The sequence below is a fragment of the Lissotriton vulgaris genome, chromosome 12 (assembly GCF_964263255.1).
Source record: "Lissotriton vulgaris chromosome 12, aLisVul1.2, whole genome shotgun sequence".
NCBI classification, from domain to species: domain Eukaryota; kingdom Metazoa; phylum Chordata; class Amphibia; order Caudata; family Salamandridae; genus Lissotriton; species Lissotriton vulgaris.
Window position 1 is genome coordinate 41,370,726 of NC_141700.1, and position 23,332 is coordinate 41,394,057.

Genomic DNA, 23,332 nt, shown 5'->3' on the forward strand with positions numbered 1-23,332 from the left:
ATATTGTAGCACATATAGTGGCCATAAAAATATCAACAAGTATATATTCATAAATGTATTATTCTTAACTTCACATTTACATACCTTGAAGATATATGCATCTATATGCGCACTTTTCCCCTCTGGCCTTTGTAAGGTGGCCTCACCTGTTGGCCAATGTGCAGCCCACTAAAATTCACTTCTAGTGACTCCACTGATTGCTGACCCCTGTGCACTGCACCTGCTGCACTAACGATAACAGTGCCTATAGTGAGTGTGTTTAGTTAATTAAAAAAATGTAAGACCAGGCCTCGCTTACCCCTCCCACCCCAGACATGTATTGTTAGTCTCAAGGTCCTCTTGGCGCCAACCCATCAGAAGTCGTCTAGCACCCTCCCAAGGAACCAGAGCAGCAGAGGGGTTCCTCATTGCCTCTCCTAACAGCCCTCTTTCATCAGTCCACCTCCCTCCAGTGACTCACTCCCCCTCCATTACTTCCTCCTGCAGGCCGCCACTCCCTGGAGAGTAAATACAAGGCAAAGTTCACTTCTCGTCCCAGCTCAGCCGCGGTTCACAAACCTCTGTAGTAGTTCGTCTTCTGTCCTAAACTCGTTAGCTCCTGGAGGCAGAGATGATTTTCTGCAAGGTGCGGAGGTTCCGTCTGGTTTTGGACAACCTAGGACCGGAGCCCCCGCCCGTCTTCACCGGCGGGAACACCGTGACCGGCCGGGTGCGGCTGAAGCTGGTGGCCGAGGCCAAGGTCAGGTCCATCCGGCTGAAGGTGACGGGTCGGGTCCGGGTCATGCTGAGCGAAAAAATAGGCCATAACACCACCCTCACCGAAACTTCCCTGAGGCAGTACCATATCTACCAAGAGACACTACTCCAACCAGGTGAGAGGAGGCCACGCCCCCTAGCGTGGTTCATGGCACAACTGGAGGACAGCTGTATTGTATTGTAATTGTATTTATATAGCTCTTACTACCCCTGGCGAGGTGTCAAAAGCGCTTTTCGGCGAGTAGCACGCTACAGTTGCTAACGACTGCAATTGAACCAGTCAGATTTTTGGTGAAAGCAAGTGTCATGTCTCCCTGCCCCGGTCTACCTGTTCCCCGGCTGCATCAGCCATAATTGTGTCCCTGTTGGAATATAGACAACCTCACCCCCAAGTTATTACCGACATTATGTCTATTCCTGGGCTTCTGTTCAGGGCAAAATGCATTCTGGGTGTTGTAGTCTTGTTTCGCTTCTGTGGAACCAATTAATAGGGGTGTGCGGAACTCGCGTAATTACCTCAAGATTACGTGTAATTAAGCAAGAAGAATCCAACATTTAGCACCATTTCCTTAGAGCAAAATGCACCCTGGTGTCCGAACTGGGCCAGAGGATGCATTTTGCACTTAGAAACTAGCGCTAAACATCACCGAAATGACTCTGGCATAATTAAAATGACTAGTATACACACAAGAGGGGTGGAGAAGACAGAAAAAAACAAACGAATCAAAAGTGTACAAGCAGTGGCACACTTGTGTGTGATGAAAAACTGCCCTCACTCACACACACTGTGTGTGACATGCTTCATCATCGGGTCTGCTACAACGCCCGGGCGTAACCACGCTCCGGGCGGAGCATAGGGAGGGGGAACAAAAAAGTACAAGAACAAAGTGCAACACAAGACTGAAAGTGACAATAATGTTCACAGACAAACACAACAAATCAAGACTGATTACAGGGATAGACAAAAAATTGCAGTAGGGAATAGTAGTTTTAAAACTGGCTTCTGGATACCCCCTAGCGCCCCTCCTCTACAGCAGTAAAGGAGGGGCGCTAGGGGTCCTAATACCCCACCCTAGCACTACCTCCTATTTATTTTTAATCCTGACCTTGGAACCTACTAATAAAGTTTAATTTGGTATCCAAGAGCCAGTTTTGACTATTCTCACTTTCAGTCTTGTGTTGCACTTTGTTCTTGTACTTTTTTGTTCCCCCTCCCTATGCTCCGCCCGGAGCGTGGCTACGCCCGGGCGTTGTAGCAGACCCGATGATGAAGCATGTCACACACAGTGTGTGTGAGTGAGGGCAGTTTTTCATCACACACAAGTGTGCCATTGCTTGTACACTTTTGATTCGTTTGTTTTTTCTGTCTTCTCCAACCCTCTTGTGTGTATACTAGATTGACTAAGGGGGCAGGGGCGGCCTTAGGCATGTGCAAGCTGTGCACCTGCACAGGGCCACCAAACCCCAGGGGCCGCCACGCCAATACATTTCCTTAATATAATAATCCTCTGAGGATGGATACGTATTTGCGTGGTGGCCCCTGGCAGGTATTTGGCGGCCTCCGGCTCTGATCCACTTCCAAACACTCTGGCCCCCCCCTCTTCACTGGCCTCCACGCTCCGCCCCGCCAGAACCCCCTCTTCCGGGGCACCCTACCTACGCTCCCTGCCCATGGCCGCCATGAGCCTAGAGCCGCCCCTGAAGGGGGTTCGGGGTGGTGGAGCTACATATAGACCCTCTCCCCTTCTGTGTGTGAGAATATAAATAAAATGACTCCCAGGCCTACTAATTAGACCAACACACCTAAAATCATTGATTTGTAGGTGAAGACATCAGCAATGGAAGCAGCGCCCCTAGCGACCTGTCATTAGGTGGTCCCCCTATAACTGTGCTTCTCTCGCCCCCAACTCCTTGTACTTGCTTCCAGAGTGGACAGTTTTCCATTATCACTTTAACCCGTTAACCGCGCCCATTTTTTCGCGGCAGTGCGCCCGTTTTAAAGAACAGGCGGGGCTGCGTCGGCCGTTGAACATGCGCAGCACAAGCCAGGTAGTGCTCCGAACGTTCAACGGCCGACCGCAGCACTTAACGGGTTAAAGACATTGCGTACAAGACCCTTTCCACACATGGAGTGATCAGAAGACATTTACTTGAGGCTGTTGTTTTTTTTGTTTATACTAAACTTTTCTAAATCGGGCACCAAGTCTCCTTAAATATTTAGATCGGAACAGCTACTGGGCTTACCAAGTGTAAGCTTTTTGATATTAAAATATGAAGGTTAGGCGAGAGAAGACCACTTTTCGGCCTGCCCTGGAAGTGCAACCGTGGCTCTCATTTCCTATATTGAGCCCGAATAGGGTAGAGAGACCTTGGAAGGATATGATTTTCCCAAGATCAAACAATGGGATTAAGAGAGCCAAGATTACAATTAGGGCTCTCGGTTTTATGGTATTTATTTTTTTGACATTTCCGTCTGTATATATCCATATTTATTTTTTGTCAACTTTATCTGTATTTATCCATATTTATTATGTGTTTTGTGGAAAAAGTCAAGCTGCAACTGGTATATTTCCACATGTATTTAACCAATAGATGTGCAGTCATACTTGAATGCCTGCCAGGTTTCAGTGACATGAACACCGGCAGAAGATAAATCAATGCACTTAAGTGAAAATATGCACATTTCGGTATCAGCCTTTTGCATAGCTACTGCTGTTTAAGGCTCTTTACTAAAATCCCTTTCTTTTTTAACCACTTACCTATCAATCTACAGCTATTTGCCTGACACTCAGGCGAGGTGTATTAGAATCACTCAAAAAGCACCCAATTTCCATTTTTATCCACATTTAAAAATAAATACAGACGAGAAAATAAATGGATTTCTGTCAGTCTTTATCTGTAAAAATCAGTAAAAACGGAAAACAGGGAGCCTTAATTCCAATGAACCAGTGCTTGCTCGCATCCCTCAACTTTCACATCACATGTACAACCAGTCTGTCCCATTGTGTGCATTCCCCTGCCCTGTCTGTGCTTTCCTGCCTTACTGCATGTTGTACCCCATCCCCTATTTAGTGCACCTAAATTGTTTCTTGACCTCTGTCCAAGTCACTCTGTCCCAGTTAATACATTTCCCTGTTCCATCGGCCATATCTCAGTCTCCATGCCTGGGTGTGTCATCTCGTATGCCCAGCTCTAGTTATATTGACATATTGTATATATACATATTTGCACTGCCTGTGTCCTTGGCTCTGTTCTTTTTGAGTGTCCAAGTCGCCCTGTGCCTGTACTCTTCTCTCACTGACCCAGTGGCAGTGACTATGTTTCACCCTTCCAGCGCCCCCTCTTTCTGTCCTAGTGGCCCTGTTTCCCGGACTCTGCTTCCCACCCTGTGAGTCTCTGAGTGACTCCCCCGAAGTCCCAGGGGTTTTAGAGGTGTCCCCCGGGGGTCGATTGGGATGTAAAGGACTAAAATCAGAAGTGAACATTTTTGACCAGGTCAGAGCTGGTTGGTATGTCCGACCCATGCTCCATTGTGGTCAACCTCAAATAGTATCTAGGCCCTGGTGTGCCGTGACCATTGACTATCATTGGCACTTTAAGCTTCTTAGCGCTATTCCTACTTAATAATGCAGATATTGATATCTTTGGTTCCACTTATTGGATTTTTGTCACTTTGTTTATAACATTTTACCCTAGTTTTCCAATTTATTTTGTGACTTCTTTGGAAATTGTTTTATCTTTTGACTTTATTACTGTTTGGTATTGTGTAAATACTGTACATCGTGCCTCTGTGTTTGGCATATCTGCTCTATGCCTTGGCTTAAATTAGTTTTTGAGGGTTCACTCTGACAAGGGTTGTGATTATTCCTTGAGATGGGTAGCCACCACCCCAAAATAGTAAACCAATATCTTGGAGTTGTGTTGTCCATGGAGTGGGATGCAGAGGAGAGACTTCGTTCTAGTGTGGGTTCACCTCCTTGGTTTCGGTGTCTCTGTCCTGGTGAATGTCTCTCTTGTGGCCTGTTGTGCAGGGTCTCCCTAGATTTGAGCGATTTGAGGAAAATAAAGACATCTGACCTCAGAAGAGCAAGCACAAGACAGAGAATGTCACACAACCTCAAAACACCAACACTTCAGTGTCTTGTGTTTTTTCTTCCTCAGATGTTTTGGTTTTTAAAGTTTTGCAACCAGGAGAATATGAATTTCCATTCAGTTTCCAGATGCCAACGTAAGTTACTGTAACTGAAAATAAATATATGTGGGCGTGAGGGGGGTGCAGGAGAAATTGGGTCTACCAGAGAAATTGAACTAAAGCTATGTCAACTCTATTCTCTAGATTTTAGCTTGCGCCTGGTTCCTCGTAATAGTGAAAGTTTGCCAGGCCTGGGGAAAGATTAGTCTGCCAGAAGTTGTGCCTAATGCATTGCCCAGTGTGCATTCAGATGTCTCCCTTGCTCTGTAATCTATAAATGCAAATAGGTTTACATGGTTTAATATTTCACTCCGGAAACTGAGGAATGGGTTTGATTAACTTAGCAGCCATGAGCATAAAACCTGGTTGTAAGTCTGAGCAGTACTTGGGGTTCACCCTTAAATCTCTAAGAGGGAGTCAGAACTCCTGGAGGAACCTTACTGATAACCCATCTTAGCAGAGTTTGGATCTATGCCGTCAATCATATAGAAGGAGAGATATTAAGTGAAAGGCCTCCAAGAGCTACCAAAACATATTTGATGGAATTTGTAATGACAATACAAGTAAAATACGTTTCCCGGATATTATGCTTAACCCCTTCGCTGTTGATGACGAGCTCAGCTCGTCATCAGCCACGGTGGTCGTGTGCGGATGACGAGCTGAGCTCGTCATCTAACGCGGCTTTTTAAAAAAAGCCGCACAGCGGAAAAATAACCGTCGCAGCGATGCGGTTAAGTATGGACTTGATAAGTGTTGTCCAGAAAACAAACCTGATTGAAAATTGGGATTGCAAATATTTTGAGATACTTTTAATGGCTTGTGAATAATGTGCCCAAAGGTGACATACCAGTCAGTAATGTAGTTTAGTTGGCCATTTTTGTAATTAATACAGGAAAATTAACATGGGGTGCTGCAGGGAGTAATTAGAATATATAGGACATGACTCCATTCTTTCTGGAGCTTTCTTCAACTTAAATATAATATATTTAGTCATTTAAGGGATGTTTCAACTTTACATTTAGCAGGGAAGCAGATGGAAAAATCTGACAGCAGATTGCCTGATATGGGCTTAATGGTATTTCCAAAAAAGATAACATTTTGGGAGTGATATCTCTCTCTGTATGTATGTATTTATGTGTATAGATATATATATATTCACTGAAAAAACCATAGGTTTCAGCCACGTTATTGTTAGGAATTAGCATTTAAAAAACCTTAGAAACTCACTGAAAAAAGCATAGGTTTCACACATTTTATAGTTAGCTGGACATTTCACTCATACAAAACCATTGAAATTCCCCCAATATAGTTAGTTCAGCTAACTATAACTCGCGGGCCCGCAATGCACTGCTGATGATGTCACATATTACATCACTCATGACATGGTCAATGACATCACTCAATACATCCCCTATGGAAAATTGCATGGGCAAAACACATTTTGGGACCCCCCCTTTTTTTCTCGGCCCCCGCTTCACGAATCACCCCAAAACTTTCAGGGAAGGAGAAATAGTGCAAAATGCAATGGAACATGCATAGCGAGCACTAGCAGCCACTTGCAGGCGCTAAATGTATTCTGGTGGAAGGATTTTTTCTCCCCCAAATTACTCTCCACTACGCAAGCAGGATTAATTGCGTAATTATTAGTATTTCCACATCAGAGAGTATCATGGAATTAACAAAATTTCTCTGATTACTCTGATGTAGTTGAAAATCTGCCCAGGCCAATTTTCCAAACAGGAAACCTTTATTGTTTTGTGAAACTCATATACATTTCTTTTTGAGTAATTATGTATGTAATATTATGCAAAATTATGCAAAATCATGTGAAATGGAAAACCAGTATTTAGTCCTGGATTTTAGTGTGAAATATGTTTTGCCGTGACACAGTTAGCACTAACAAAATAGCGCAACAAACACAAGTGCCAGGAACAGCAGCTGTTTGCGTTCTGGTGGTTTGCCGTGGTTTTGTGGTCCGGCAATAGAGTTTTTGTCCAAATAGTGTTTAACTACCTGGTCTGCCATAATTACATAATTTCAGGAATTTCGCGTAACAAGTGCTATTTGAAATGCAGGAAATTACGCAAAATTATGTTGGCATAAGAAATTACGTGAAAATATGTTGCACGGGCCTACTCCATCCTCAATCCTTCAAGGTACAAGTCTTCTGTAAGTCCTTTCCTCGGGAATGGAACTACTGGGACAGTGCCCTGTGCCGTCCCTGTATTCTGGCACCCCCGACTCCTGTTCCTAAAGCCAAGCCTCTGGGGGGGGTCTTTTAGATGAGGAGGTAGAATTTAAAATGCTGGTCAGAGAATGTGTTCCTTTCAAGATGGCTGCCTGCTGCGCCTGTATCCGGATGTGTCTGTTTATTCACTAGCAGTTGTACATCAGGTGTGGTATATTCTGGTTAGGATGACTTGCAACTGCTGGAAGTTCACTCATGTTTGGTGGTTCTGAGAAATATGCACTGATCAGCATGCACTGGGATTTTCCAGGCCCTTCTCCTCTTTTTAAATTCTGGCAGGTTTCATCTGCCAAAATATATCCAAGGGATGTGGGTTTTATTGCACCTAGTATTTATCTGGTGGGATAAAATCTGCACAACTCATAATTCCATTATGTGAAATAACAGGATTTATCCTGGCCACGTGCTATGAGATCCCAGGAGTGTCTGATGGGCATAAAAGTTTGGACCTCTTTATCCTTCTGCCTACAAACCTCCTTTCCTTGTCCCTGGGTCTCACGAACCAGCATCCTCCGTGCCGCCAGGGTGTTAAGAGTGACCATGCCAAAGAACTCTCTTTTCACCAGATCGCCTCTTAGTTTGAGAAAAGGAAGAAAATCCAGCATTTAGAAAAGAACTAAGAACTTTTCTCTTTTATTTTTATTATTATTAGGGGAGATTTGTAAGCGCCTGGTGTACGCCTACAGGCGTGTCCCCGCGCTATAAAAAGTGGGGTAAGCAGACCAAGCAGCCAGCACAACCGTCTACCGTCTGAATAAGTGAGTCTTAAGTTTTGTTCTGAACATAAGTTCTGAGGACTCCAAACGTAACTCTGACGGAAGGTCATTCCACTGCTTCGCCGCCAGATATCTGAACGTCCTTCCCCCCATACGTGCCCTCCTAATTTTTGGGATTTTTAGAAGACCTGTGCAGGAGGAGCGCAGAGTCCTTGTGGGCTCATACCTGGTGACCAGACTCTGTAGCGGGGCAGGGGCTTTGGCACCCAGGATACGGTGACACGCGGCAAGGGCTCTGAATTCCACCCTGCTCCTAACAGGAAGCCAGTGCAAGGCCTGGATTGCTGCCTTTGAGGAAGATCTTCTTGGAAGCCTCAGAATAAGGCGAGCAGCAGCATTTTACAGCACCTAGAGGCGATTGAGAGCCTTTCCCGTGGCCCCCAGATACAGCAAATTGCCGTAATCCAGGCGTGAGGTGACTAAGGCATGCACCAGCGTCCGACGAGCAGAAATGGGCAGGAAATCCAAGACCTTTCTCAGAGTTCTCAGAACTCCGAAACATGACCCCACCACTCGGTCATTCTAGGGGCCAAAGGCAAGGTCAACGTCCAACCACACCCCAAGATTCCTTACTTCCTGGCAGGGAACAGGCGTCTCTCCTAGGCAGGGCGGCCACCACGCCGACATCCATACAGATGGGCATCCCCCTACCACGAGCACCTCGGTCTTGCTGCCATCTCCCTAGAGTAACACTCTCCCTGGCGGACCTGAAAGCATCTGCCTGTCAGGAAGGACCGGATCCACCCAAGCGCAGCCCCTGAAACTCCTCCGTCATTCAGACACTGTAGCAAGGTGGAATGAGCTACAGTGTTGAATGCTGCGCTTAGGTCCAAAAGGATCAGAGCCATAGTCTGGCCCTCATCCACTCCCTGCCGTAAGGACTCTACTGCCATTAGCAACGCTGACTCCGTCGAATGCCGTGGGCGGAAGCCGAACTGAGAGTCATGGAGTAGGGAGGCCTCCTCTACAAAGCCCATCAGCTGGAGGTTTGCAATTTTTTCTGCAACCTTTGCCATATATGGCAAAAGAGAAATAGGGCGAAGATTGTCCAGCCTTTCATAGCTGATATTGGGCTTCTTTTGAAGAGGAAGGACTACCGCCCGCTTCCAGGCCTCAAGGACAGTATGGGCCCCAAAAGAGGTGTTCAGGAGGTGGCGGATGTACGGCTCCAAAATAGGCAAACTGCCCATCAGGCGCCTAGGAGTAGTGGGATCTCTTGGGGAGCCTGATTTTATCGAGCCACAGATCTGAATAAGTTTTTCAGTAGGCGGGGTGACAAATGTAGTTAACATCTGGTGCCCTCCCCTTACCCCACATTCCTCTACAATCTCGGAGGCTATGGTGGCTTGACTAGGAAAGGCCGAGTAAATAGTTGCCACTTTATTAGCAAAAAACTCTGCCACTCGGTTACAGCTATCCACCGTACAGAATTCCTCTGGGATTGCTGCAGGTTTCCCGACCGAGAGAGACTTGTAAATTAAAAACAGTTCCTTCGAGGAATTTTCTGCCTCCTTAATCCTAGTGTCAAAATACAGCTTTTTAGCCTTTCTGATTAGTCTATGGTAGTTGCGCCTGTTTACAAGATAATCCATCCTGGTTTGAGCGGCATAGTCTAATCTCCACTGTCTTTCTGCGCGTTTACATGCACTCTTGGCCATTCGCACCTCTTCTGTGTACCAAGATGCTGATTTCAGGGCTCGTCCCTCCGATCTAACCAGGGCGAGCGGGGCAACCTGGTCTAGAGCAGCCATGATGCGCTTATTCAAGTTATTATTAGCTGTCTCCACCTCCTCGCCCCCCGGATCACCCTTATTAAACTTTCCATCTTTCTGTGCTTGCACTTTCAGACATCTAATAGCGACCTCTTCCCTGCAAAGCACCATCATCTCTTTTAGGGAGCTGTGCACCGTATTACAAGTGCCATTGGATATAATCCACATGTAATACGGTGTGCAAAATATCTGTGAGGTTTGTGACAGAGTATTCCATCCACCTAGATCCAAATCAGTCCCTTAGTAAACCAGGAAGCGGACAACATTAGATACTTCGCTGGACGCAATGCTTCGCATTGCTTTCTCCAGCTTGACCTAAAAACGTATAATATTACTAAATACGATTAAGAATAGCTTATGGCTTGTTTTGAAAAAAAGTTATACGGATTAACGTTAGACTATTATGTTACGACAGAAACGCTTATCTCGTTTCCCTTACATTTCTCATTTTTTTACCCCTAGGAACCTGGCCAGCTCCTTCCAAGGGCGGTATGGGAGTATTCGTTACTGGATGGAAGCCAAGCTGCACCGGCCGTGGGCCCTGACCAAGAACTCTAAGATCAACTTTAAAATGATAGAAACTGTTGATGTCAACAAACCGCGCCTACTGGTGAGTCTCCGAGGGCCAAATCGAACATGGGTGATCAAACAGGAATACGTTTTACTAGCATTGTGTCCCCTTAGACAGGCCAGTCACACAGCAAATGTCAGTCTATAGGAATTTCATTTTTTCCTGCGATAGTAGTCAGAGTAAAAAAAAAACATCTTTTGCCAAACCACAAACTCTGGATGGCCACTCCTAATTTTTGAAGCTCAAACCACATTAAAAAAATTAAACCAGCGCCCATAAAACGTCATTTTGGGATACTGCTGTATTTCAGAATATCAAGCACAAAAATATTGAGGTACGAAAATATCATAGAATATTCAAGACCAAAATATCGGGAAGGTACCGTTACCCGGTATTTGTAAAGCGCAAACTAATCACCCCTAAGGGTCTCAAGGCGCTGGGGGCCGTCGGGGAGATTAAGTGAGCCATTGCCCAGAGTCACAGGGTGCTGAGCTGAGCTGCTGCCGGGAATCAAACCGTGAGGCCTGTGCTCTGGAGTTAGCTGCCCTGGCCGCTGCGCCACACCTCTCCCTACATTGTTCTTGGTCATTCCCCAAGATCAATGGGATGCAAGACGAAGGAGCTAATTTACACCTCGGAGGATGGATATTACTCCGTCACGGCGATGGAGTAAAATACTTTGTTGTCCTGACAGAGTACCCGTCCTCCAACTCTAGAGATGTCCGCTGGTCCCGCAGACATCTCATACATTGGCGAGAACTGCTCTCACATCGGGTTCCTGTCAATGTTTTAAAAGAGAGGATGTGGCATTGGGGTCTGAGCTGCCGACTTTGGAACAGGGGACCAAGTTACCAAGTTTGAGTCTTGGCATTGGCTCTACATCCTGTGATTCTGGGCAAATGACTTAATCTCCTCATGCCTAAAAATAATGAATGTGTTCTTCAGCAATGTAGCGGGTGCTCATGTAAAGTGCTCCAATGCCTTCGGGTTGAGTTCAAACTATATAAAACGGTTCCGTCAACACAACGGTACTCTCCATCAAACTTGTGACCTGTTTTGTTTTATATGTATGTATGTATGTATGTATGTATAGGCATTTATATAGCGCACTACTTACCCGGAGGGTCCCAAGGTGCTTCGACCGCTGCGAAACCCTTCCTGGCTTCCCTGAGAGATGGTCCCTTAATGGGTATCTCCAGGGTGAGACCAGGCATCCCCGGCGGTCTGGTGGGGCCGTTAGTGAAGATGAGGCAAGCTAATGCCCAGAGTTGCCGAGTGTGATCGCTGATCAGAGTGGGCACCGAGGCGAGAGAATTATCGAGTCCGCTGACCCTGGTCCAGAAACCTGCCGCGCCGGGAATCGAACCCTGGTCCCGGGCCGTCCTCTGCTCTCATTTAAAATCAAAATCCAGGCAGGATTCGGTTTTTGAAAACAAAAATGAACCCGGCACCATTGGAGTTGTCTCCCGTAGTGTGTGGGGCATTTTACAATTTGTAGTGCTCCGTACGGAAGTAACGGGCAGTAAAAACTGGCCATTTGACTGCTAAGTTAGGTAGGCAGTAAAAAGGCCAAGCCTCCGATTGCTCTTACTGTGTCGGTGGTGTGTATCTGTGGCAGAGATGGACTGGTCTCCATTGTAGACATACTGAAGTTCCGCTCGACTCTAAATGAAGCGACAGAGCGCTCTCGCTACCAAAATGGAAATCGAGGCCTAAATATTCAGCACCAGACGTAGATTCAGGGCAAAGCAAATGCAGCCACCAAAGTTTTTCTACTTACTGTGGATTACTACTACTATTAGTATGTTCTGGATTACTACTGGTGTACTATGAATATATTTACATTCATTAAATGGCTTAGCCATCTTTAGACTGATGTTTTTGACTGATGCGTTTGTGACTCTCGCGGCATTGTTCAACGCTTATCCTCTTCCTCCGCAGAAACCGCAGCACAAGGGCAGGACCACAAAGCCCATGTGTCCCTGCAGTGGGGAGCTTTCTGTGACTGCTAGGATTGACCGTGGAGGCTACGTCCCAGGTACCGTGACACGCATACATGCATCCGCAGTCCCGCTGCGAACAAAAAGAGTTTACGGGTATATCTCGAAGTCCATGTGGCTGCCTTTATAGGTTTGTACCTATCCTCTCCAATATGAAAAAATCTTTAGTGAGAAGGATTTTTGAAGGGCAAAGAGCATTTTTGTGTGTGGAATGTAACACACAACATTCTGGTGTCTGTCAATAGCGACATGATAGCTGGTAAGCAAGAGCTCTACAGATACAACTAGTATATGTCGTGTTATGTCATATTATGTTATACGAAGTTATGTAAGATGTGTTTAGTTAGGTTACAACTTGGTGTGTTGTGGATGGACACATTGCAATGTATCTACTAAATTGATGCAAAAAAACATTGGGGCATGGCATTGTCAAAAACAACTATCATTATAAAGTTTGTTTATTCACATTTTCATCTATGCAAACGTTGTTCAAATTGTTTTCCACAACCTAGATGTCAAAAATGTTGACATGGCACATTAATGCAATTAGAAGATACTATGCCAACTTAAAAAAAATAAGATTAGTTATAGTAATTAATGTACTGTTAAAATATTTGTTTTAAGATTCCACCGCCATGTTAGTCTTACCCAATCATGCACCTGATGGAATCGCAGCGCGCTGCCTACATTTTTATTAATGTTTGCTCAAAATACTAAATCACACACATTCCTCATACTAGCTATGGGATATTCTGAAATATTTGTAGCTGTGTTATCAGTAGGCCTGGGTGGAATTCACGCAGCGCAACTATGCGAAGTGACCAAAAAACTCCGCCACACTACGCGGAGTTCCGCAAGCGGCGGAGTGCGCTCGGTGCTGACTGTTCGCATTGATTTTCAGCGCCGAATGTTTGTCCTGAGCTGGAAGATCAACGCAAACAGCATCATGCCCAGCACAAGAGGGCGCTGCTTCTTTTTTGCCGCTCTAGCAGATTTTCTACCTGAGCGGCAACTTTCTCAACACAAATGGAATGTTTCTCAACGCGGGCGGTCACGACAAGCTGCATTGAGAAATACGACTGCCTGCGTTGAGAAATCTCACTGGGAGGTGAATTTTCCTTACTCACGCTGGCCAACTTGATGTTGGGGAGAGCAAGCAAGGAAAAAATCTCTGCTCCGCTACGCAAACTCCATCAGTGAAGCGGAGTTCACCGGCCAGGCTCAATTATCAGGCTGATTTTTCCCAGATGTGTCCATTTATTGGAGTAGGCAATCAAGCAGATCATTAAGATAACCACAGTAACAAGTTTTCACTCTTTCGGTCTAGGTGACATTATCCCCATTGTCGCAGACATCGACAATCTCACTTCCAAGGTGGCTCGGCCCAAAGTGTCCCTTGTACAGATACAGAAGTTCAATACCTCTAGGTTTTATGGCAGTAAAAGAACAGTCGTGGCAACCATGAAGTGTGAACGCGTGGCCCCTGGAACGAGTGGGACGTGGCACTGGTGTGGCCTTCAAGTGCCGCCCCTCACTCCGTCTATTGATCATTGGTCGGACATCAGATTGGAGTACACACTAAGGGTAAGACTTTGACATGCTACCCAACATAGAGGAATGGAAGGGCTTGGGGGCATGGAAACACACCATTAATACCCTGTATATTGACCAGGAGGATTTGATCTGATATTCCCGGGTCCACATGTTATTCCTCATTACAGGAGAAATAACCTGTAATCCCTGTTTTTTGAAGTGGTGATATTGGCTCGTCGATGTCCTCAGCCCTTAATCTGGAGAACTCTAAATACGGACAAGCGAATGGATTTATAATTTAAAAGAGTTATTTATGCTGTGGCAGGGTCCACTGTCCAATAAGTGCAGCAGAGGTCTTCGCCTCCGCCCGCCTCTTGGAGGACCACCCAGAAAAAGTGCTGACACAGCAGGAGGCATTTTCTTCAAGATCACAATGCCAGCTCGCCAACATGTCGTAGCTGTGGTTTGGCTTTTTGTATTATAGAATCAAACCCCCAAAGGGGGTTATGTTTTTGCAATACAAAATATTAATATCCCAGACACTCAAGGCATTTTCTCCATGCATACGATTGCGGTTGATAATTTTTCTTCTGTCTAGGTGCACTTGCTTCCTTGGCAGACCAATGCCAAAAGAACAATTGATGGACGGAATGCTGAACAATCTCAAACATTCACCCCCAGTACAGAGATCTTGGCCTAAATCCAGTGTTTGTTTGTTCACCATGCCAAACAGTTTTGGACCTAGCCTTATGCAAATCAGTCTTGACCCTGCTTCCCTTGGAATTAGTCGGTTATTGAGGACACATATTCTCAAATACATTTTCAAATGGTCTTTGAAGGTGTAAGAATTATCCAGATATCTGTGGCTATGGGATTTTTCTCCAATAATTCTAGAGTTAAAGAACCCAAATATTTTTTTGGTTACACTTTTGCCGGGTCATTCGGGCCAACGGCAGGGGAGACCTTTTCTGCTCCGCTACTGTGCATAATAATAATTAAAAGCAAACTTCTTGCTGCAATGACTCCCTGAGACAGACATTCCAGCAAGTGCAAGATGTGTTATTGGCCAATGTTGGGGCCAGGAAGCAAGCACTTTACTAGTGGCGGCTCCTCCTCAATGGCGGAGGAGCATCGCCCCACTGGCTCTGAGCCAGCTGCTGAAAAATAAATGTATATTTTATTATTGTTTTCTTTTTCAGCGGCTGGCTGAGCCAGCGTGTGTAGGGAGGGGCAAGCCATGGGAGGGAGGAAGAAGGGAGTGGTATGTGCACTTTTAAGTGTGCAGTGCATGTCTGTTTGGCTGGCCGTCTTAGGCTGGCCAAACAGATATGCGCAGTTTCTCCAACCCAGCTGTATTTAACAGCCAGGTTCTAGAAACAGCACAGTCTCTCTGTGCCTGAGTGAATGTTAAACCATCCTCCTCAGGCCAATCCCCATGCTGCTTTCATGCGGTCCCCCCTCCTGTGCTCCTCCCTGCGCCCCCTCCACCCGTCACACAACTTTTTGTTTGTGTCGGCCGCCACTGCACTTTCCCCGGTACAAGGCACCAGGTAACAAACAAAGCAATAGGTCAGATGAGTGACACAGAGATGATAAAAATGTGGGATGACGGGTGCGTGTAGTAGAACACACAACAAATTATGGGATGACTAGAAGAAAAAAAAGCCTTATGGTTGAAAAGTGAGATGGTTGGAACCAAGACGGTTGTCTGTGGCGGAGGGCCCTTTGTTGAGAGTAGGGGTGTGCGGAATTTGCTTGTTCGCACTATGCAAAGTTCCGCCAAATGGTAAAAAATCTCTGCGAGCACGCAAAAGTTCAGCGAACAAGCGGAATTGCTTGTTCCGCTCGTTTGCGGTGCTTTTTTCTGTTCGCGAATGCTGCTTGCGTGCTTGGGGAGAAATATCTCATGAACATGCATTTTGAAATCGCGGACAAGCAAAAAATTCTGAGAAGCCGCGGATCGCGGAATTTTTGGCAATTCTGCGTTCTCCGCAAAATGTGAAATTACCCAAATTCCGTAAACGGAACGTAATGTACCACCCAGGCCTCGTTGAGAGTTCATAGACTGTGTTGGTAACCAAAAAGATCTAGCTATTACATTGCAGTAAATATATGTGATTAGAATGGAGTGTTTGCGTGTGGTATCGAGACTATATATCAGAGGGGGGATATTTTGAGAGGTCTCCTTAAGGAAATGGTTCACCTTTGCAAGTTGTATTGGGAATGCCAACTGCTCTCCCCTCCAGACCGGGTTTCACAAATAAATCTTAGGGAACAGTTCGAGGAACCTCTTTCCTTTTGAGACTTTTACATTTTTTAAATGAGAATTTTTTGGGTTAAAATCCTACTTTAACCATGGTAAACATTTTCTGCAGGTCGGTTCAGAATTGGAAATAAAAGTTATATTCATTGCATTAGAATCTAATTTTTATTAACAATTGTGTTTCCTCTCTTGCGTACACCCTGGGAAAGTTCGAGTTGTGCTACAGTGTCTAGTGTGGGCAGAATTTGAGTTGCCCCTTGTCATTGGGACAGTCCATTTGGCTCCAGTCATGAGCCGAACATCCAGCGTTGGGAGTCAGGACAGCGCCAACTTGGACTCCAAATACGCGGCCGGCCCTGAACACTCTGAGAGTGAGTATCTCCTCCAATGGCCTGTGTCGTCAGTGACTGATGTGCTTAATGTTATGACTCTAGCTGAAATGGATCAATAAAGAGGTGGTGTGTAGTCAGATTATCGCCTGACTTAAAGATGGTGCCCTAAATATAGTCTGAACTGGGGTGGCAGAGTGAGCTAAAGAATTCTGATGGATTAAACCCAGATCAGTTGACTGGGGGTGAGTGCTTGCAATGTTCAACACTCCGTCCATCATCCCCTTTGGTTTTGCTAAATATAGTCTACAAAAAGATTGCCCAGCAGTTATATAGAAAATCTGTACATAATAATTTTGCACAATATTTGATATAATATCTATGTCAGATGATTTTTCTGTAGACAATATTCTGATATTAGAAAGAGGTGCACCGAAAAAAATGTATTTAGTCCATAGTAATTTCTTCAAAAACGTTCTTTATTTTAAATCACACAAAACAGCCAACGTGTTTTGTTCCCAAAATGAAACTGTGGAACTTCATCAGGGCTTAATAAGGTAAAGTTCTAATGTGCCATGAGGATACATCTTAAAAGTACATTTTGCCTTTTGATAGCGGTATGCTTCAATTTTACAGCTTGACACCTCGATAAGTGTGAGGACTCTACTCTCATGTATCTGTAGGAATATGAAAAAGTTTTGATGACGTTTCCACAGTTTAATTTTGGGAATGAAACGCATTGGTTGTTTTTTCTGATTTAAAATAAAGAACATTTTTGAAGAAATAACTATGGACTAAATTCATTTTTTTTCAGTGCACCTCCTTCTGTTCAACAAAAATCTCAATCTGTACTTAGTGGCACTGAAGGGTGACAAGTGCTGGAGGAGTTGTGCACGGCTCTCAAAGACTTATTTGCAGCAGTAAAGTGAGGTGCTATCCAGTAAGTCTGTCACTCTGTTTCGCTTTGGTTTTCAATATTAATTCTAGTAGTAAATCCTCCACCATCATCAGCAAGAGCGTTCCCATGGTCCATGACATCAAAACACTGGACTGATTGCTACTCACGACACCATAAACAACATCTTAATTGTTGTCAATTACATAATCAACCATAGCTAGATCTGTCCCTATGACATCATAGGAAGTAGTTTCATAACTGTAGCATCATGAACAATGCCTTGACTGTTGCCAATGATTAATTGACCCAAGCCCTGATCTTTCCTTATGACATCATCTGGAGGAGTTTCATCACTGTAGCATCACGAACAATGCCTTGACTGTTGCCAATGATGTAATGAACCAAGCCTTGATCTTTCCTTATGACATCATCAGGAGTAGTTTCATCACTGTAACATCAGGAACAGTGCCTTGATTGTTGTCAATGATTAATTGACCCAAGCCTTGATCTTTCCTTATGACATCATCTGGAGGAGTTTCCTCATTGAAGGATCATGAACAGTGCCTTGATTGTTGTTCATGGTCTCCTTAACCACGGCAGCAATTCCGCGCGGTGCGTCGGTTCAGCGCAGTGGGCGGGGTCGCATCGGCCAATGGATGTACGCAGCACTACGAAGTTAGTGCGTGTGATGGCCGTTGGCTGACAGAAGCACGCAAGGGGTTAAAAAGGCATTGTGTTACTTCTGTCTGTTATAGCCACAACAAAAAAGCAGAGACAAATGCTACACTATATTTAGTTATAGATAGACAACTCCTATTTTAGGACTTGCTATGTCCAATCCAGGGCGTCTCTGGGTGCTCCACAACCGAATAAATAAATTGTTTTCCTTAAGGCAATAGTTGGCTAGCAGTGCGTGTCATAGGTTTTAAAATAGTTTACGTGTGCCCGATGAATGTAGTACGCAGGAAGACTTGGTACAACCAATTGACCTTTTCTACTTCTTTCTAGAATGTTCTGCAAACTCAATGAATGTGTCGGATGAAAGCAGTGAGCACAGCATGTCCCTTCTGCTCCCGGACAACATCCATCGTCCCCTGGAGGGGACAGGCTGAGCCTTCATCAAGGAAATCTGAAACCGGGCATTATTCCTGTTCCGTAAGGTGACCGTATACCCCAATACCCCAATATTTACAATTTGAGGCCAAAACAGTCTCCTAAAACCCTGTTCTTGCAAGGCATCCAGCATTGTAGAACTGAAACATTGCAGTGACAACAAAGTGACAGAAATAGTTCTTTCCCAGTCCCTCCATCTCTAGCAATCAAGAGGCATTCTGGGATGGTCCCTTGTTGTTTGCTGATGTCTGGTTGGGTTTTGAGACCTACAATGACATCATTCACTGGATGGCCCCCTTTAAATTCTGCAAATTAAACAGTTGACTCTTTGCCATGAGGTATGAAAGGGCTAGGTGGTTGGTGGATATTTGGGTTGAGAATTATGTTACTTTTACAACTATGTATAAAATAATTTGCTGCCACAAATGAGTTCCAAAGGGGTCATTCAATTTTGCTTAAACCTCTTGTTGAATATTCCACCCGGTTTTGTAGAATATAAACAACTATTTTTGGGGGGAGTTTTTTGCATTTCTTTTATGGTGTGATACCAGAATCATATATGGCAAAAACAAAAGATTGCTCAGCCGATTAAACATGCTCCAAAACGAAAACATACCACCCATTAGCATGGAAGCAACTTCTTCTAGATTGGTGTTCTCACTTTTTGTCATAATTAATCAAGTATATATTTAGAATATGTACCACTGACTAACTGAGGTGACAATCAATGTATATAGGTCAACACGTGTCGGCTCGTCATCACATTTGTTGGAGCCTTAATCAGGGTGGCAAAAAGCAAATAAACAAGCCTTGGGCTGCGAAAATGGTGAACATAATTACATTCTGACTTTGTGAAGCCAATGGCCACACCAGACAACAAGTGGTGCATATTCTAAACAGTTACCATGTTTAATACGGGCGGTGTGCTTGTCTTTTACACATCAGTGTCAAATCTAAAAATGAAACCCAAGTTCATCGATGCCCAAAATAGGCAAACTAAGATTGAAACATGACTATATCACCCTAAATGAAAAGGCTAAAAGTCTGCTGCAATTTTAGCTGCAAGACTGAATTACATAAGAAAATTCTAGAGGGCTTACTGACTGAGTCGGTGGAGAAGCCATCACTCCGAAAACCTTTTTGTTCTGAAAAACAATGAAAAATAAAACAACAGAACGTGGGTGTTTTGCAACGGAGCAATATTAATGTAACTACTTTTTCGTGGCAACTTTTTTGTTACTTTCTTGACAAAAGATTCTTTTTGTGGCCTGAGGGAAGGCGGGACTGCTCGACAGTAGTACATTGTTGCATAAAATAGTAGCCTGTGTAATATTCAGGGTGCTGTATGTCTTGTCCCTTTTTATATTTGAGGAAGGATACAAACTTCTTGTTGGATAAATAACACTTTAAATAGTAAAGGAAAAATTGTGAAATTATGTATTCAGGATGGACAACAGAGCGTTCACTAATTCTTTCTTATACCTCCACAGGCGTGCCAAAATAAAATGACCTGTAAAAGACCTGCTCTGTGATTGGCTGAAGACAATAGGACCCAAAGGTATTGAACAGCGGAATAAAAAATAAAACCTTTTTTGGGTTTTAATACTTGAGTTTCTATTCCCCTGCTGGAGGAGGCTACTGACGGTGTAAAATGGACATACAGTGTGCCCCCCTTCTTTTCGTAGGGTCTCCAGGGGATCAAAAGAACAGGATCATCTACATTACCGCACCAATTCAGCGGTTGAACTGGTGTGGACTTTTGGTCTCAAATTCCTTGGTTCCATTGCTTTATGGAGTGGACAGTCCTTATACCGACAGGCGGGTGCCATATCTAAATGGGAAGGCACTTTGTTGGAAGCAGCCCTCCTCAACCCCTAGTGCCTCTGTATGGGCAAATCCGGGCTCGATGAGGCATCCATGATCGACGGAGACAGATTGGGGACATCTTCTCGCCAGCGTCTGCAATGAATCGGAAAGAATCCAAGGAGGGGACCAGCTTTCAAACTTGCTGGGGACTACGGTTCCTGAGTGCCCCAGAGACCAGGACTTCCTGGCATGCTTACCCTACAATCATGAGCATATGCAGCAGCCATTGATTAGTGGTTGAATCTCAGAACCCTCTAATTGTAAAGGTCCTCCTGAAATACTGCATGTGCTTATTGTTATAAAGCTCTAAGCGTGCAATGGTGTTATGGAAGCACTTCCCATCAATCAAGGCTCTCGCTCATCACTGATTCAAGCAACTTGCTTCCAGAACCAGCAGTTGTGCGGAATATAACTGTAAAAAGAACCCATTTTACTGTTCAACAGCACTTCCTGTTGCTTCTGCCCACCATACACAACACTCTTATGTTCTAGCAATCGCACACCTAAAATGAAGCTGGACCGCTGCATTTAGAAGTAATTCACCAAGTCTCAACAGAGTTGATGGACTGCATCACAGATTAAAAACCTATGCAAACAGTTGTCAAAATCATGGTCCAGCACTTTCATCCTGATGAAGGCCTGAAATATCAGGAAAAAGGCTGAAACGCTTTGACCACAATATCTATTACTGTTAAAAGCATTGAAATACATTTCCCATAAAGTTCTGGATTTGCTTATGCATGAAACGTGTTGTACATAGCTACAAAAAGTAAATTTTAAAGCATAACATTTTGGCGACATCCTGCATTTGATGTGTTCTCTGGTGGACACACGACACGACCCAAAGTCATAGAGCAAGGGTCAGGCTGATTTGCACCCATTAATGAATGAAAGAAAAAGAAAAGATAAGTCCATCTTTGTTCTTCCTGACCTAAGTCTTTTTAACGTCTCTTTTTGTTATTCTCCGATAGGCTCACTTGTTAGACTTGGGCAACTGTCGAGCTTTTTCAATCATGATGAATAAAGATGCTTTTCTTCAGATACAACCCAGGGGTTCCAGATGTTCATTTACACTTATCACTTCATTTCTTCAGGAGTAAATTCTTCTTCTCGAAGACATTGTTCCTGCTTGCAGCATTGCCGGGTCAGTTGTTAGGTCACCCCGGTTTTATGGTATTTCGTTTTTTGACTCTTCCATTTTTATTTATCCATATATATTGTTTACTCATTGTATTTGTATTTATCCACATTTATTTTATGTTTTATGAAAAAATATACGCTGAAACATGTATATTTCCACATGTAGTTACGTGATAAGTAACTACTTATGCTTGAATGCCTGTCGGGTTTCACTGATATGAACATGAGGATGTAGCCTAACGGCTAGGGCATTCGACCTCCAATCTGGGGAACCGGGCCCCGGGTTCGAGTCTCGGCAATGACACTCAACAGCCTTTGATTCTGGCCATAATCAATTAATCTCCCCGTGCCTAACAAAAATAAATGTGTCCTTGTGTAAGCAACTGGTGCTCATGTAAAGTGTCCAGGGACCTGATACTTTCGGGTCAAGTTTGCACTATATAAAAACTTTAAAAATGAAAAAATCCACTTATATGAAAATATGCAAATTTCAGTAGAAACTTTGTGAACATCTACTGCTGTTTATGCCGCTTTACTAAACTTCATTTCTTTTTTAACCCCCTTACCTATCAATCTGCACAGCTATTGGCCTGGCAGTCATGGCTGAGAGTACTGAGAATGACTCAAAAAGCACCCAATTTCTGTTTTTATCCTCATATAAAAATCAATGCAGACAAGGAAATAAATGGTTTTCTGTCTGTATTTATCTGTAAAAATCAGTAAAAACGGCAATCAGCGATCCTTATCAAGGATTAATAAAGACTTCTCTATTCATGTCTCAATTTCAAGGTTTATTTCACACTCTTCAGTTGTCTAGCGTTTGGTGCCAAACATCTTACAAAAAAATAAAACCTGCCCAAGATAAAACATTTCTGCGACATGAACAGACTCCATAAAAGAGATGAGAAGTTACATAAGGCGAAGGGTGCAAAATTACAATTCTGCATTAGAATAAATGAAACTTCAAATGGAAAAACAGAATGCAAAGACAAGGACAATTATAAAGAGGAAAAGAACAATAAACAGAAGCAAAACTGAAGTAAACCTGAATGATTAAAACTAATTTTCTGAGATGGGTGAGGGTTGAGGAATTGTTCCTTATATGGACTTTTTTCTTGTGCCTGCCATCTCGTCCAGGAGTGCAAAATTCTCCCAACCTGAGCAATCACATCGATCTTCAAAGTCAATCTCCCCAGTCGATTACAAGATTGCTAGAGCATATCGGGTCACCAGTTGACTCAATGTTAGCAGTCCAAGTACGCCCTAAGCAATGCCAAAACACATGGATGACCAAGTTACCGCCGCCCAAAATATTGTGGTTTCTTTGGAGTGGCAATGCCTTTACTCTTCCTGGATATATATAGTCACAAACTCTAATCTGCCTTTGTATTGTACAGGGAGCAGATGAGAAATTATTCTGGTGGTGTTGGGTCCTTCGGTGAGTAAAATCTACGCAAGGTCTCTCTGAAGTTTCTTGTTAAAAATGAGGTTCTCTAGTTGGTGATGGTTTGCACCTTTGCCCAAATAGAGACCCTTCCTTCTAGTCTCCACACTATTGCTCACCCGCTTGGTAGCTTGGCATGAGCAGTCAAGCTTCTCTCAGAGGCAGTGTGCAAAGCATTTGCACATAACCAACAGTAATACAGGGAAAATACTATAAAAGTACACCACACCAGTTTTAGAAAAATATACAATATTGTATCTGTGTAACCAAGGACAAGAACGATAACAAGCACTGGCGTTGCCAATAGGTTTCGCATTTGGAAAGTTGGAGCTATTGGTTTGGTAAATGACATTTTATATTTATATATCGTTATTGGCATTGTCAATAACAATATATAAATATAAAATGTCATTTACAAAACCAATAGCTCC

The 23,332-nt window shown here is 43.9% G+C and overlaps 1 protein-coding gene across 1 annotated transcript; it reads left to right on the top strand.

Moving 5' to 3' along the window:
* Positions 1–573: 573 nt before the first annotated feature.
* On the top strand, positions 574–23,108 carry LOC147673193 (arrestin domain-containing protein 2-like). Its single transcript, XM_086946980.1, has 9 exons — positions 574–872; positions 4,918–4,984; positions 10,207–10,354; positions 12,257–12,353; positions 13,643–13,899; position 14,174; positions 16,321–16,482; positions 18,347–18,498; positions 19,942–23,108. Exons 1-8 carry the CDS (start codon positions 611–613, stop codon positions 18,448–18,450), a joined length of 1,098 nt encoding a protein of 365 aa, XP_086803106.1. The 5' UTR covers positions 574–610; the 3' UTR covers positions 18,451–18,498; positions 19,942–23,108.
* Positions 23,109–23,332: the final 224 nt, after the last annotated feature.

Coding starts and splice junctions, on each gene's coding strand:
- LOC147673193 (XM_086946980.1), top strand. CDS start 611: ATGATTTTCTGCAAGGTGCGGAGGTTCCGTCTGGTTTTGGACAACCTA. Junction 4,985..10,206: donor TTCAGTTTCCAGATGCCAAC/GTAAGTTACTGT, acceptor TTTTACCCCTAG/GAACCTGGCCAGCTCCTTCC. Junction 10,355..12,256: donor TCAACAAACCGCGCCTACTG/GTGAGTCTCCGA, acceptor CTTCCTCCGCAG/AAACCGCAGCACAAGGGCAG.